The sequence below is a fragment of the Macaca mulatta genome, chromosome 19 (genome assembly GCF_049350105.2).
Source record: "Macaca mulatta isolate MMU2019108-1 chromosome 19, T2T-MMU8v2.0, whole genome shotgun sequence".
Classification (NCBI taxonomy): Eukaryota; Metazoa; Chordata; class Mammalia; order Primates; family Cercopithecidae; genus Macaca; species Macaca mulatta.
Genome location: NC_133424.1, coordinates 57,510,160 through 57,525,590, shown reverse-complemented (window position 1 = coordinate 57,525,590; position 15,431 = coordinate 57,510,160). Strand labels below are relative to the sequence as shown.

Sequence of the window (15,431 nt, the reverse complement as noted above, 5' to 3'; positions counted from 1 at the left end):
GATCACGAGGTCAGGAGATCGAGACCATCCTGGCTAACACGGTGAAACCCCGTCTCTACTAAGAAATACAAAAAATAGCCGGGCGAGGTGGCAGCGCCTGTAGTCCCAGCTACTCGGGAGGCTGAGGCCGGAGAATGGCGTGAACCCGGGAGGCGGAGCTTGCAGTGAGCTGAGATCCGGCCACTGCACTCCAGCCTGGGCTACAGAGCAAGACTCCGTCTCAAAAAAAAAAAAAAAAAAACCAACTCTGGGGGCCGAGCGCGGTGGCTCACAACTATAATCCCAGCACTTTGGGAGGCCGAGGCAGACAGATCTCTTGGGGTCAGAAGTTCAAGACCAGCCTGGCCAACATGGTGAAACCCCGTCTCTACTAAAAGTACAAAAAATTAGCCAGGCCTCATGGCATGTGCCTGTAATCCCAGCTGCTTGGGAGGCTGATAAGGGAGAATCGCTTGAACTTAGGAGGCAGAGGTTGCAGTGAGCTGAGATTGCACCATTGCACTCCAGCCTGGGTGACAGAGCAAGATTTCATAAAAAACAAACAAACAAACAAAAAAAACAAAACTCTGAGCCAGCCAGAATAACTGCCTGGAAAGACTTAGAAATTAGGCCGGTGTGGTGGTTCACACATGTAATTCTAGCACTTTGGGAGGCCAAAGTGGGAGAATTGCTTGAGGCCAGAAGCTCAAGACCAGACTGGACAATATGGCGAGATGCCGACTCTTCAAAAAAATACAAAAATTAGCCAGGCACAGTGGCACGCACCTGTAGTCCCAGCTACTCAGGAGGCTGAGGTGGGAGGATCTCTTGCCTGGGAGGTGGACGCAGCAGTGAGCTGTGCTTGTGCCACTTTACTCCAGACTGTGTGACAGAGAGAGACCCTGTCTCCAAAAAAACGCCTTAGAAATTAAAAGTTGGGGAATACAGTTAAACATGGGATAATACAGTCTCAGAATATCATCTCATAGATAACTTACTAATTCATTACAAAGGGAAAGTTGTATCTTTATCATGGAGAGACCTGATCATCACCACATTAGCTGCAGGATCCAACTCAGCATCACCAATATTGGGACTAACAACATCCCACGCCCCTTGATGTGAGACACTGAGAAGGCCACAGCATCACTGCTGGAGTGTTTCTGCCAAAAATGCATAACCTGACCTAATCTGGAAACAGGCAACAAACCCAGAATGTGGGACATTCTTTTTTGTTTGTTTTTTGTTTTGTTTTTGAGAGGGAGTCTCGCTCTGTTGCCCAGGCTGGAGTGCAGTGGCCAGATCTCAGCTCACTGCAAGCTCTGCCTCCCGGGTTCACGCCATTCTCCTGCCTCAGTCTCCGGAGTAGCTGGGACTATAGGCGCCCACCACCATACCCGGCTAATTTTTTGTATTTTTAGTAGAGGCAGGGTTTCACCGTGTTAGCCAGGATGGTCTCGATCTCCTGACCTCGTGATCCGCCCGCCTCAGCCTCCCAAAGTGCTGGGATTACAGGCGTTATTTTTCTTTTTTAGAAGGAGTTTCACTCTTGTCGCTCAGGCTGAAAAGCAATGGCAGGATCTTGGCTCATCACAACTCTGCCTCCCGGATTCAAGTGATTCTCCTGCATCAGTAGCTGGGATTACAGGCGTATGCCACCATGACCTGTATTTCGTATTTTCAGTAGAGACGGGGTTTCTCCATGTTGGCCAGCGTGGTCTCGAACTCCCGACCTCAGGTGATCCGCCTGCCTCGGCCTCCCAAAGTGCTAGGATTACAGACATGAGCCACAACACCTGGCCTCAGAATTTGGGACATTCTACAAAACATCCATCCTGTTCTCCACAAGTGTTCATGTCACGAAACACAAAGACAGATTGAAGAACAGATCCAGATTAACAGACACCAAAGAGGCCAGGCATGGTGGCTCACACCTGTAATCCCAGCACTCTGGAAGGCCAAGGCATGTGGATCACTTTAGGTCAGGAGTTCAAGACCGGCCTGGCCAACACGGCAAAACCACATCTCTACTAAGAAATACAAAAATTAGCCAGGTGCGGTGGTGGACCTGTAATCCCAGCTACTCGGGAGGCTGAGGCAGGAGAATCGCTTGCACCCAGAAGATGGAGGTTGCAGTGAGCCGAGATCACACCACTGCACTCCAGCCTGGGCAACAGAACAAGATTCCATCTCAAAAAAACAAAAAACAAAAAAACTTACCTGTACCTTATTAACATGTTAATACCCTGCCAAAAGTAATCACCTTTGCGTTTTTTACTTCCAGTGTGTGTGTGTGTGTATATATATATATATATATTTGTTTTTTAATTGAGGCAGGGTCTTGCTCTGTTGCCCAGGCTGGAATGCAGTGGTGCAATCTTGGCTCACTGTAGCCTTGACATCCTAGGCTCAAGCGATCCTCCTACCTCAGTCCTACCATGTAGCTAGGACTACAGCCATGTGCCACCATGCCTGGCTAATTTTTATATTTTTTCTAGAAATGGGGTTTTGCCATCTTGCCCAGGCTCATCTAGAACTCCTGATCTCAAGTGATCCGCTTGCCTCAACCTCCCAAAGTGCTAGAATTACAAGCCTGAGCCACCGCACCGTGCACTACCTTCATTTTTTCTTTTTCTTTTTTTTTTTTTTTTGAGACAAGGTCTTACTCTGTTACTCAGACTGCTGTGCAGTGGTGCAATCTTAGCTCACGGCGGCCTGCACCTCCCTGGGCTCAGGTGATCCTCCCACCTCGGCCTCCTAAATAGCTGGGATTGTGCCACCACACCCGGCTAATTTGTGTACTTTTAGTACAAATAGGGTTTCACCATGTTGGCCAGGCTGGTCTCGAACTCCTGACATCAGGGGATCCGCCCGCCTCGGCCTCCCAAAGTACTGGGATTACAGGGGTGAGCCACCCTGCCCAGCCAAATGTCCGACCCCTCCTTTTTTCTGAATCTTTTGGATTCCAGGCCAGGTGATAGTATAATTAATATCTGGTCCACCAATAACAGTAATATTAGCCACCATCAAATAAACGTATAAATGCATGCGGATTGCTCCAGGGTGCAGGGGAAGACCCAGTCCCACCCGCCCGGGGCCGCTCGCCGGGCCCACCTCTATGGCGGGCAGCGTCTTGCTGGCCTCGGTGCTGCTCTCCCCAAGGATGCTGCCGGCCGAGCGGCCCTCGCACTCGTAGCGGAAGCGCATTCCGCGCTGCTTGGGTTGCTCGGTGATGACCAGGTGCGGCTGCGGGCCTGGGCCCTGCGCGGGCGGCACCAGCCTGCCCAGGGGGCAGCCCCAGGGCGGCGGGGTGGCTGGGGGCGCCACAGGGCCAAGGGTGACCGTGCTCAGCGAGGCCGCCCCGCGAGACACCAGGCGCGGCAGCCCCTCGCCCGGGCCCGGCTGCCCCCCATCCAGGCCGAAGCCGTTCTCCTTGATGTACTCATCGATTATCTCTGCGGGAGAAGAAAAAACGGGTGGTGACTCCGATTCTTTAAAAATTAAAAAAAAAAAAAAAAAAAAAAAACGCTTGATTAACCCCAAGACATTTTCCATCCCATTTATCTCACACACACACACACACACACACACACACACACACACACAGTCAGGGAGGCCAGATGCGGTGGCTCACGCCTGTAATCCCAGCACCTTGGGAGGCCGAGGTGGGTGAATCAATAGAGGTCAGGAGTTCGAGACCAGCCTGGCCAACGTAGTGAAACCCCGTCTCTACAAAAATTAGCCCACATGGTCTCCCACGTCTGTAATCCCAGCTACTCGGGAGGCTGAGGCAGGAGAACAGCTTGAACCCAGGAGGCGGACATTACAGTGAGCCAAGATCGCGCCACTGCACTCCAGCCTAGGCGACAGAGCAAGACTCCGTCTCTAAATAAATAAATAATAGGCCGGGCGCAGGGGCTCACGCCTGTAATCCCAGCACTTTGGGAGGCCAAGGCTGGTGGATCACGAGGTCAGGAGATTCGGACCATCCTGGCTAATGCAGTGAAACCCTGTCTCTACTAAAAATAAAAAAAATTAGCCAGGCGTGGTAGCACACGCCTGTAGTCTCAGCTACTCAGGAGGCTGAGGCAGGAGAATGGCGTGAATCTGGGAGGTGGAGCTTGCAGTGAGCCAAGATCATGCCACTGCACCCCAGCCTGGGTGACACAGCAAAACTCTGTCTCAAAAAACAAAACAAAACAAAACAAACAAAAAAATATATATATATACACAAATTGGGCATGGTGATGTGCGCCTGTAGTCCCAGCTACTCGGGAGGCAGAGGCAGGAGAATCACTTGAACCCGGGAGGTGGAGGTTGCAGTGAGCCAAGATCGTGCCATTGCACTCCAGCCTGGGCAACAAGAGCGAAATTCCATCTCTAAATAAATAAATCAATAAATACAAAAATTAGCTGGGCGTGGTGGCGCATGCCTGTAATCCCAGCTACTCGGAAGACAGGAGGCAGGAGAATTGCTTGAACCTAGGAAGCGGAGGTTGCAGTGAGCTGAGATAGCACCACTGCACTCCAGCCTGGGCGACAGAGCAAGACTGTCTGAAAAAATAACTTAAATAAATAAGAAAGGGCTTGCTCCTCCAACTGCCTGTTCCGCACGGTCCCCCATTCAACCCATGCTGGCTGCTTCTCCTGGTCTCAGCTCGTATGTTATCTCTTCAGAAAGGCCTGACCTAATGTGTCTTCCCCAGGCCAGCTCTCCCTCGTCCTGTTTATTTTCTTCACAGCTCTCAGCCCAGGCTAACATGATCTTGCTCATCTATTCATTTTGCTCTGTCTCCCCGACTGGGTTATCAGCTCTGTGAGGGCAGGGACTTAGTTTTGTTCATGGCTGAATCCCCAGGGCCTAGAACAGTGTCTGTCTGTACTCCTGAGGGGATTAATAGCATTATTTTAATTGGTTTTCTTTTTGAGACGAGGTCTTGCTCTGCTGCCCAGGCTGCAGTGCAGTGGTGCAATCATAGCTCACTGCAGCCTCGGCCTCCGAGGTGACCTCCTAGGCTCAGGTGATCTTCCTACTTCAGTCTCCCCAGCAGCTGGGACTACAGGTGTGCACCATCATGACTGCCTAATTTTAAAAAATTTCGTGTAGAGATGGGGTCTCACTGTGTTACCCAGGCTAGTCCTGAACTTCTGGCCTCAAGCAGTCTTCCTGCCTCTGCCTCCCAAAGTGCCAGGATTACAGGCATGAGCCATGGCCCCTGGCCTGCTGAGTGTTTTCCAAGTGTCAAGCACTGCTAAGCACCTTAGGAGCATGACTTTGTTCAAATCCCTCCACAGTCCTGGAAGTCCCACAGTGACACCTCTCCCCCACCCCCACTGAACAAGGCAGGCCAAGGCCCCTTCTGCAGGCACCTGGGTCCCTCAGCCTCCCCGCAAACCTGCCCTGTGATACTCACCCAATTCATCTGTGGAAGGAAGAGAAAGAGAAAGAGAAAGGTAAGGTCCAGAAAGTGGTCACAACTTTTCAGCTTTTAAGACAGATTCCCCAACCCTGTCCCTCCTGTGACCCTTCCATCTTCCTCCGTCCTGGGAAACCCTGGGCTCTGACTTGCTGGGGCACTAAACCCCAAACCTCATCTTCCCCTCTGGGCTACCATCCTTTCAACCTCTAATGTTGGGGTCCCAGCATCCTCAAACTAAGTCAAATACCTCCCAAAAAACATTTAGACCAGGGATTTTGAAGTCTTTTTGGGAACCCACTAGAAAAGGGCCTTGTCACCAGGAAAAAGTGGATGCCCAAATTTCCAAACAAATTGGGGTATGCTTCCTCCCTGAAGTGCACCCCAGGGTCCTGGAGGTCACTGGCTGGTGTTTAAAGATACAAAGAGGTGGCCGGGCCCAGTGGCTCACGCCTGTAATCCCAGCACTTTGGGAGGCTGAGGTGGGCAGATCACTTGAGATCAGGAGTTCGAGACCAGCCTGGCCAACATGGTGAAACCTGGTCTCTACTAAAAATACAAAAATTAGCTGGGCGTCGTCGTGGGCGCCTGTAATCCCAGCTACTTGGGAGGCTGAGGCAGGAGAATCGATTGAACTCAGGAGGCAGAGTTTGCAGTGAGCTGAGATCGCGTCACTGCACTCCAGCCTGGACGACAGAGTGAGACTGTCTCAAAAACAAACAACAATGAAAAAGATGCAAAGAGGCTGATCTGAACCCAGGCAGCCTCTTGCTCTGTACCTCAGCCCTGTCCTCCCACAGTGCCCACCCAAAACCCCAGATTCACCCCTGCTTCCTGAGGGAGGAGGTACAGTAATGCTGGGTCCTCAGGGAAGCCCCTTTTCACCTCCCCAGGAAAGCTCAGCCCTTGACAGAATCGTGGAGGAATCGAAACCAACCTCCCATCATTCCACAGACAGGACAAGGGGAAGCCCAGAGGCCACCAGTGAACCTTAGAATCACACAGCAAAGGAAGGCAGCTGCAGCCAGGTGTCCCACCCAGGGCTGCCTGCGCTGGTCTCTGGCTGAGGATTTATAGACGTGAACCTGCTCAGCTGCTAGATCTGTCCTCTGTTCTCAGGGAGTGGCTCCTGGCAGCCAGACCTTTGCCCCTTAAAAGGCAGTTTTCCTGCACCCCTTATCTCATGAGATCTGTGAAGCCAGTAGGGTGCCAAGGTCCCCCTCACTTGGCAGATGGGGATACTAAGGCTGGCAGAGAGGAAGGGACACACTCTAGGTCACTGGCAGGGCCAACCTCAAGTAACTTGAACTGGGAAAATCCTTCTTAGGCATCTGTGCTGGATGAACCTGGGGACCCAAAGACAGAGTTAGACTTTGGCTCCCGGGCTGTAGGGGGAGACTGAGTCCTGGGTGGCTGTGGCTGGAGCTCTGTGTTCACTGCCTCTGTTCAAATCCTGGCTCTGCAACTTTCTAGTTGTGTGGCCATAAGCCTATTACTTCACCTTTTTGTGCCTTGGTTTCTTCATCTGTAAAATGGGCACAATAATAATGCCTATGTTGTTGGGCTAAGATACTTTTATTTAAAATTTTTTTTTTTTTTTTTTTTTTTTTTTTTTGAGACGGAGTCTTGCTCTGTCGCCCAAGCTGGAGTGCAGTGGCACGATCCTGGCTCACTGCAAGCTCCGCCTCCTGGGTTCACGCCATTCTCCTGCCCCAGCCTCCCGAGTAGCTGGGACTACAGGCGCCCACCACTGCGCCCGGCTCATTTTTTTTGTATTTTTAGTAGAGACGGGGTTTCACCGTGGTCTCGATCTCCTGACCTTGTGATCCGCCCGCCTCGGCCTCCCAAAGTGCTGGGATTACAGGCGTGAGCCACCGCGCCCGGCCTAAAATTTTATTTTATTTTATTTTTATTTTTTTGAGATGGACTCTCGCTCCGTCACCCAGGCTGGAGTGCAGTGGCACGATCTCGGCTCACTGCAACCTCCGCCTCCCGGGTTCAAGTGATTCTCTTGCCTCAGCCTCCCGAGTAGCTGGGATTACAGGCGCAAACCACCACACCCGGCTATTTTTTAAAAAAATTTTTTTGTATTTTTAGTAGAGACGTGTCTCACCATGTTGGTCAGGCTGGTCTCAATCTCCTGACCTTGTGATTTGCACACCTTGGCCTCCTAAAGTGCTGGGATTACAGGCGTGAGCCACCACGCCCGGCCTATTTTTTATTTTTTGAGATGGAGTCTTGCTCTGTCACCCAGGCTGGAGTACAGTGGTGCAATCTTGGCTCACTGCAACCTCTGCCTCCCAGGTTCAAGCGATTCCTGTGTCTCAGCCTTCTGAGTAGCTGGGATTACAGGTGCACGCCACCATGCCCGACTAATTTTTTTTTTTTTTTTTTGTATTTTTAGTAGAGACAGGGTTTCACCATATTGGCCAGGCTGGTCTCGAATTCCTGATCTCAAGTGACTCACCCACCGTGGCCTCCCAAAGTGCTGGGATTACAGGCATGAGCCACTGTGCCCAGCCTTAAAATTTTAAAAATTAAAGAGCACATCGGAAGCATTTAGAACTGCCACATAGTAGGCACTATGCAAATGCTGGCTGTTACTGGAGAGGGTTTGTAAGATGCTGTTGTATGGACTTAAGTCCTAGAGAATCCTCCTTTCTAGGGTCCGAGTTTATCTGTCTGTAAAATGGAGAAGTTGGATAGCATGGTTTTCTTTTCTTTTCCTCTCTTCTCTTTATTTATTTATTTTTTTGAGACAGACTGTTGCTCTGTTGCCCAGGCTGGAGTGCAGCGAGAGGATCTCGGCTCACTGCAACCTCTGCCTCCCAGGTTCAAGAGATTCTCCTGCCTCAGCCTCCTGAGTAGCTGGGAATAGAGTCTCGCATCACCATGCCTGGCTAATTTTTGTACTTTTAGGAGAGACGGACGTTGACCATGTTGGCCAGGCTGGTTTCGAACTCCCGGCCTCAAGGGATCCACCCACCTCAGCCTCCCAGAGTGCTGGGATTACAGGTGTGAGCCACCATGCCCGGCCATGGGAATGATTTTAGAGCATGGAGTGTAGAGTCACATAGAGTTGATTTGAATCTCAGCTGTTACTCACTGGCTGTGCAGCCTTGGGCAAGTCACTTACCATCTCTGAGCTTCCTCTACAAAATGAGATCTGAGCTCCTACTTCAGGAACTAACATGAGGATTCAGAATCACACAGGTAAACTGCTTAGTACAGGTTCTGACCATGCGACACCTTCCAGAAAGCTTGGTTAATATTATCTCAAGTCCTCTATTAGCCAGGAAATTATTCAAGTTTCTGCTCAAATAGCAGTTCCTCCCTTACCCCTGACATGGACTTGCCATCATTCAGGGGCAGCCAGGATGGGCCATGTGAGAGCAGATGTGAGAGCAGGAAATTGACTATGTATGTGCTGCCTCGGCCTTTGCACAGGCTGGTTTCTGCCTGAATGCTCTTCCTCCAGTTCCTTGCATGGCATGACTTCCTCCTCCTCCATCTTCAGGTCCTTGGTCAAATGTCACATCCTAGACAGCTCTTCCCTGACCATTTTATCCAAGAGAGTCCCCTTATGCCCCATTCCAGTCCCTTAAAGTTAGGTGCCTTTATTTTTATCATTTTATTTATTTCTTTTTTTTTTTTTTTTTAAGATGGAACTTTGCTCTTGTCACCCAGGCTGAAGTGCAATGACGCAATCTCGGCTCACCACAACCTCTGTCTCGTGGATTCAAGTGATTCTCCTGCCTCAGCCTCCCTAGTAGCTGGGATTACAGGCTTGCGCCACCACACCCAGCTAATTTTTGTATTTTTAGTAGAGATGAGGTTTTGCCATGTTGATCAGGCTGGTCTTGAACTCCTGACCTCAGGTGACCCACCCACCTTGGCCCCCTGAAGTGCTGGGATTACACACATAAGCCATCACGCCCGGCCTGTTTTATCGTTTTCATGGCTCTGATGAGGATGTCACATGACCTCACATTATACTGACTCATACCTGTCTCCTATAGACTGGGAGCATTGAAGAGTGGGAATAATGTCTGTCTCTCCTCGTTGTATCCCCAGGGTCCAGCATATGTCTGACCCTTCAAAATGAAGGGGATTTTCTGGCCGGGTACAGTGGCTCATGCCTGTAATCTCAGCACTTTGGGAGGCCGAGGTGGCTGGATCAGTGGAGGTCAGGATTTTGAGACCAGCCTGGCCAACATGGTGAAACCCTGTCTCTCTGAAAGTACAAAAATCAGCTGGGTGTGGTGGCACACGCCTGGAATCCCAGCTGTTTGAGAGGCTGAGGCAGGAGGATTGCTTGAACCTGGGAGTCAGAGGTTGCAGTAAGCCTAGATCACACCACTACACTCCAGTGTAGGTGACAGAATGAGACTCTGCCTCCAAAAAAAGGGGAGAATTTTCCTCCCCATTCTATCCCACTAGTTCTCATATCCTCACCCTGCTGTTAAATATCATTGACCCCAAGCTTTCTTTTTTTTTTTTTTTTTTTTGAGACAGAGTCTCGCTCTGTCGCCCAGGCTGGAGTGCAGTGGCCGGATCTCAGCTCACTGCAAGCTCCGCCTCCCGGGTTTACGCCATTCTCCTGCCTCAGCCTCCGGAGTAGCTGGGACTACAGGCGCCCGCCACCTCGCCCGGCAATTTTTTGTATTTTTTAGTAGAGACGGGGTTTCACCGTGTTAGCCAGGATGGTCTCGATCTCCTGACCTCGTGATCCGCCCATCTTGGCCTCCCAAAGGGCTGGGATTACAGGCTTGAGCCACCGCGCCCGGCCCGACCCCAAGCTTTCTTCATAGCCCTTATCACATTTTATAATCCCGTATTTAACTTACTGTTTATGTGTCTGCCTCCCCATCTAGGTAGGGAACCCCAGGGCTAGGGCTGTTCTCAGCACTGCTCAGCACAAGGCCAGGTACAGAACAGGCACACAATAAATATATATTGACTGGATGACATCAGAAATAACTCTCATTTGAAACCAAAGATCTAGGTTTTGGACCAGAAAAGTCTCGGCCTTGGCCAGGCGCGGTGGCTCACGCCTGTAATCCCAGCACTTTGGGAGGCCAAGGCAGGCAGATTGCTTGAGGCCAGGAGTTCCAGACCAGCCTGGCCAACATGGCAAAACCCCGTCTCTACTAAAAATACAAAAATTAGTTGGACATGGTGGCATGTGCCTATAATCTCAGCTACTCGGGAGGCTGAGGCAGGAAAATCGCTTGAACCTGGGAGGCGGAGGTTGCAGTGAGCAGAGATTGTGACACTGCACTCCAGACTGGGTGACAGAGTGAGATTCTGTCTCAAAAAAAAGGTGTCAGCCTTGTTCCTGCCCAGGACCACTGCTTGGGCAGTGTCTGTCCCTGATGCCATCCTCCCTAAACTTGCAGACCTTTTGGGGAACCGGCCTCACTTCCATGGCCAAGCCAGAACTGGGGTCCATCCCAAGATTATATCTCCAGAGAAAGGCCCAGACCCAGCTAACTGGAGCCACTGAGTATTCACAACAATAGGACTATCCCTGCCCTCCAAATCCCAGCAAATGTATATAAGAAAAAATGTCATAATTTGGTTGAGATTCTGCATTTCCTTGGGCAGCAATGAATTTTGGCTGGGGAACTTTACAGACTAGTAGTTCTCGGCATCTCTTGGGAGCTTGCTAAAAATGCAAATAATCTGTCGGGCGCAGTGGCTCACGCCTGTAATCCTAGCACTTTGGGAGGCCGAGGTGGGCAGATCATGAGGTCAGGGGATCGAGACTATCCTGGCTAACACAGTGAAACCCCGTCTCTACTAAAAACTTAGCTGGGCGTGGTGGTGGGCGCCTGCAGTCCCAGCTGCTCGGGAAGCTGATGCAGGAGAATGGCGTAAACCCGCGAGGCGGAGCTTGCAGTAAACTGAGATTGCGCCACTGCACTCCAGCCTGGGCAACAGAGCGAGACTCTGTCTCGAAAAAAAAAAAAAAAAAAAAAAACAAATGCAAATAATTTCTCATCCCAAACCTACTGAATCAGAAACTTGAGAGGTGGGGCCGGACATTATGGTTTTTTTTGTTGTTTTTTCTGAGACGGAGTCTCTTGCTCTATCACCCAGGCTGGAATGCAGTGGCGTGATCCCAGCTCACTCCAACCTCCACCTCTCGGGTTCAAGCAATTCTCCTGCCTCACCCTCCCGAATAGCTGGGATTACAGGCGCCCACCACCACGCCCAGCTAATTTTTTAAAAATTATTTTTAGTAGAGATGGGGTTTCCACATATTGGCCAGGCTGGTCTCAAACTCCTGACCTTGTGATCTGCCTGTCTCGGCCTCCCAAAGCGCTGGGATTACAGGAATGAGCCACCACACCCGGCTGTTTTTTTGTTTGTTTGTTTGTTTGAGACGGAGTTTCGCTCTTGTTGCCCAGGATGGAGTGCAATGGCATGATCTTGGCTCACCGCAACTTCCGCCTCCCAGGTTCAAGCAATTCTCCTGCCTCAGCCTCCCGAATAGTTGGGATTACAGGCATGTGCCACCACGCCCAGCTAATTTTGTATTTTTAGTAGAAATTGTGTTTCTCCATATTGGTCAGCCTGGTCTCAAACTCCTGACCTCAGGTGATTCGCCTACCTTGGCCTCCCAAAGTGCTGGGATTACAGGTGTGAGCCACCACACCAGGCGACATTATGTTTTAACCAGTGCTCTGGATGATTTTGATGCACATGGTTTAAGAACCACCGTCTGAGGCTGAGGGCAGTGGCTCATGCCTGTAATCCCAACACTTTGGGAGGCCAAGGCGGGCAGATCACCTGAGGTCAGGAGTTCGAGACTAGCCTGGTCAATATAGAGGAACCCCATCTCTACTAAAAAAAAAAAAAAAAAAAAAAAAAATAGCTGGCCATGATGGCTCATTCCCGTAATCCCAGCTACTTGGGAGGATGAGGCAGGAGAATCGCTTGAACCTGGGAGATGGAGGTTGCAGTGAGCCAAGATTGCACCACTGTACTCCAGCCTGGGCAACAAAAGCAAAACTCCTTCTCAAAAAAAAAAAAAAAAAACAAAACAAAACAAAAAAACCCACTGTCTGGCCAGGTGCAGTGGCTCACACCTGTAATCCCAGCACTTTGGGAGGCTGAGGCGGGCGGATTACCTGAGGTCAGGAGTTCAAGACCAGCCTGGCCAACATGGTGAAACCCTGTCTCTACTGAAAAACAAAAAATTAGTGGGGTGTGGTGGTGAGTGCCTGTAATCCCAGCTACTCAGGAGTCTGAGGCAGGGGAATTGCTAAACCCGGGAGGTGGAGATTGCAGCAAGTCAAAATCACATCACTGCACTCCAGCCCAGGTGACAGAGCAAGACTCCGTCTCAAAAAACAAAAACAAACAAAACACACAAAAAAACCACACACTAAAAATGAACCACTGTTATAGACTGTTTACTAATAATAATTATTATCGTTGTTATTATTATACCACGAACAGTTAACACTTATTGAGCCCTTACTGTGTGCCAGAAACTGCTTGGAAAGTGTATCTGTATCAATTCACTGAATACTCTCAATCTCCCTGAAAGAGAAGCACTGTTATTCTGTCCATCTTACAGATGAGGAAAACTGAGGCCTGGACTGGGGAATTGACTTGCAGACATTCACACAGGGAGGGGCAGTGACAGCAGTATGTAAACCAAAGCCCAGGATGGCAGTGATTACCTTCTGCTAAGCCACAGCGAATCTCTAAAGAAGGCTTCGCGCATGGATAGGTGGTTAGTTTTACCTGTCACGCTCTTTGTCTTTTTTTTTTTTTTTTTGAGACGGAGTCTCGCTCTGTCGCCCAGGCTGGAGTGCAGTGGCACAATCTCGGCTCACTGCAAGCTCCGCCTCCCGGGTTCACGCCATTCTCCTGCCTCAGCCTCCCGAGTAGCTGGGACTACAGGCGCCCGCCACGAGGCCCAGCTAATTTTTTAATGTATTTTTTAGTAGAGACAGGGTTTCACCGTGTTAGCCAGGATGGTCTCGACCTCCTGACCTCGTGATCCGCCCGCCTCGGCCACCGCGCCTGGCCACCTGTCACGCTCTTAACAGTCCAAGAGGTAAGAAAACCTAGAGGGCCCATCTCAACTGGCAGGGAGGGATGCAGTCTGTCAGGGGAAAGCTGAGGTGAACCACGTGAAGCCCCAAACAACCCCATCCTGCACGAGCAAGTGGGCAGGAACTGTGGAGGGCTGCTCACCTGTGCTCCTGGAAACGGTGAGCGAGAGCGAAGAGAGGTCGGGGGACCCTGCAGAGAAGGAGGAACGTCTCAGGAGGTGATAGAGGGCAGCCAGGGGACCAGAGAATCTCCCAAGCAAGCCCCGCCCCTTCCTCTCTTAGCCCTTCTTCTCTGGATCAGGCCCCTTGCCCTGATTGCCCCCTGCGTCTAGCCAGGCTTACTGGCTAAATCATGGACAGGTCCTGGCCTTTAGTTTCTGTGGTTCGCCCTACCCTTCATCACACTCAGGGCCCGCTCCTTTTCTCCCTTAAAGTTGGGCCTGGAGGGTACCCCATCTCAATCTCAGTTTTAAAAGTCCCCATCCCGCCGGACGCAAGGGCTCACGCTTGTAATCCCAGCACTTTGGGAGGCTGGGGCGTGCGGATCACCTGAGGTCAGAAGTTCGAGGCCAGCCTGACCAGCATGGTGAAATCCCGTCTCTACTAAAAATACAAAAACTAGCCGGGTGTGGCGGCGGGCACCTGTAATTCCAGCTACTCGGGGGGTTGAAGCAGGAGGATCGCTTGAACCCGAGAGGCAGAGGTTGCAGTGAGCCAAGATCGTGCCACTGCACTCCAGCCTGGGAGGCAGAGCGAGACTCCATCTCAAAAGAAAAAAAAAACAAAAAAACAAAAACAGCCTCCTGTCAGGGTCAGACCACTTTTTATTTTTTCAATGTCAAGGCCCCCCTTCTCCGTCTGGAGGCAAGCACCACCCCCTCCCCATTCTCTGTGTCAGGCCTCGCCCTGCTTTTTTGGGTAACAGGCCCTTCCCCTCCACTCGGCCAGAGTCAGGCCCCGCCCCTTCCCCTTCTTTTGGCCAACTCAGGCCCCGCCCCCTTCCTGCCCTCACGGCCAGGCCCCGCCCCCTCACCACTCCGCGCAGGGCCCTGCTTCCTTTTTTGAGTCAGGCCCGGCCCTCTTCTCATAGTCCCGGTCGGATCCCGCCCCTCTTCTCCCTCTCTGGGCCGGGCCCCGCCCCTATGCCCCCCAAGAGCAGCTTTCGCTCCTCCTTCCCTGAGTCAGGCCACGCCCCCTTCTTTGCCTCAGGGTCAGGCCCCGCCCCCTCTCACTCTACAGCGGGACGCCTCGCTCGAACCTCGGGCCGTACCCCATCACCCTCTGCCTCCTTTCTACGCCCTAATACAGTGTCTCAGGAACCCTCACTCTGCCCCCGCGAAACCCTTAGACTCCCATAGGAACCCCCAGACTACTCCGGGACCGCCAGAATCCCCGCATCTCCAGCCCCGCCCCAGACCCCTCTCCTGAACCCCAGCCCCGCTTACCCAGGGCCCCCAGCTCCTGCGCAGCCGGCGGTCTGGCGACGCGGCGACTCGGCATGGCCCGGCCAGTGGGGACGGACGGCCCAGAGGCTGGCCCAGACCGAAGCATGCACGCGGGCAGGCCGGGCGGCCGGGAGGCACAGTCTGGTGGACGATCGCGGGTCGGGCGAGCGGCGCAAGGGCTGGGGCCGCAGGCCGGGCAGGACGCGCGGCGCCCGGGGCTGCGCGGGGCGCGGGGCCGGGCCGGGCGGGCGGCGGGCGGGGGCGGGGCGGCGGAATTCCCCGGCGCCGCCGGTCTGCACGCCCATTGGTCTGCACCCCGCCGTGACGTCACGCCTGGGGAACGGGAAAACCCCCACGCCTCACGTGATCGCGGGGGCGGGGCCGGCCGGGAAAGGGAGGCTGGGCGCTCAGGAGGGGTTGGGCAGGAGTCGCTGCCCATTGCTCTGGACGAGACAACTGAGGCCTGCTTAGGGCCATCACGCCTTACCAATTGAGCAAGCCGGGAAACTGAGCCGCTC

General features: G+C 52.2%; 1 protein-coding gene across 2 annotated transcripts in view; it reads right to left on the bottom strand.

Moving 5' to 3' along the window:
- The window catches only part of RELB (RELB proto-oncogene, NF-kB subunit), a 42,704-nt gene extending 27,479 nt beyond the window's left edge, over positions 1 to 15,225 (bottom strand). The window contains exons 1-4 of one of the 2 annotated variants that reach the window (XM_015124244.3): positions 14,914 to 15,224; positions 13,611 to 13,658; positions 5,394 to 5,402; positions 3,094 to 3,434 (exon numbers count right to left, since the gene is read on the bottom strand). In XM_015124244.3, the coding sequence (XP_014979730.3) occupies positions 3,094 to 3,434; positions 5,394 to 5,402; positions 13,611 to 13,658; positions 14,914 to 15,019 (504 nt within the window). In that variant the 5' untranslated portion in view covers positions 15,020 to 15,224. Of the gene's footprint in view, positions 1 to 3,093; positions 3,435 to 5,393; positions 5,403 to 13,610; positions 13,659 to 14,913 lie in introns of both variants that reach the window. The other variant, XM_028839828.2, reaches the window with a different exon arrangement.
- Positions 15,226 to 15,431: the final 206 nt, after the last annotated feature.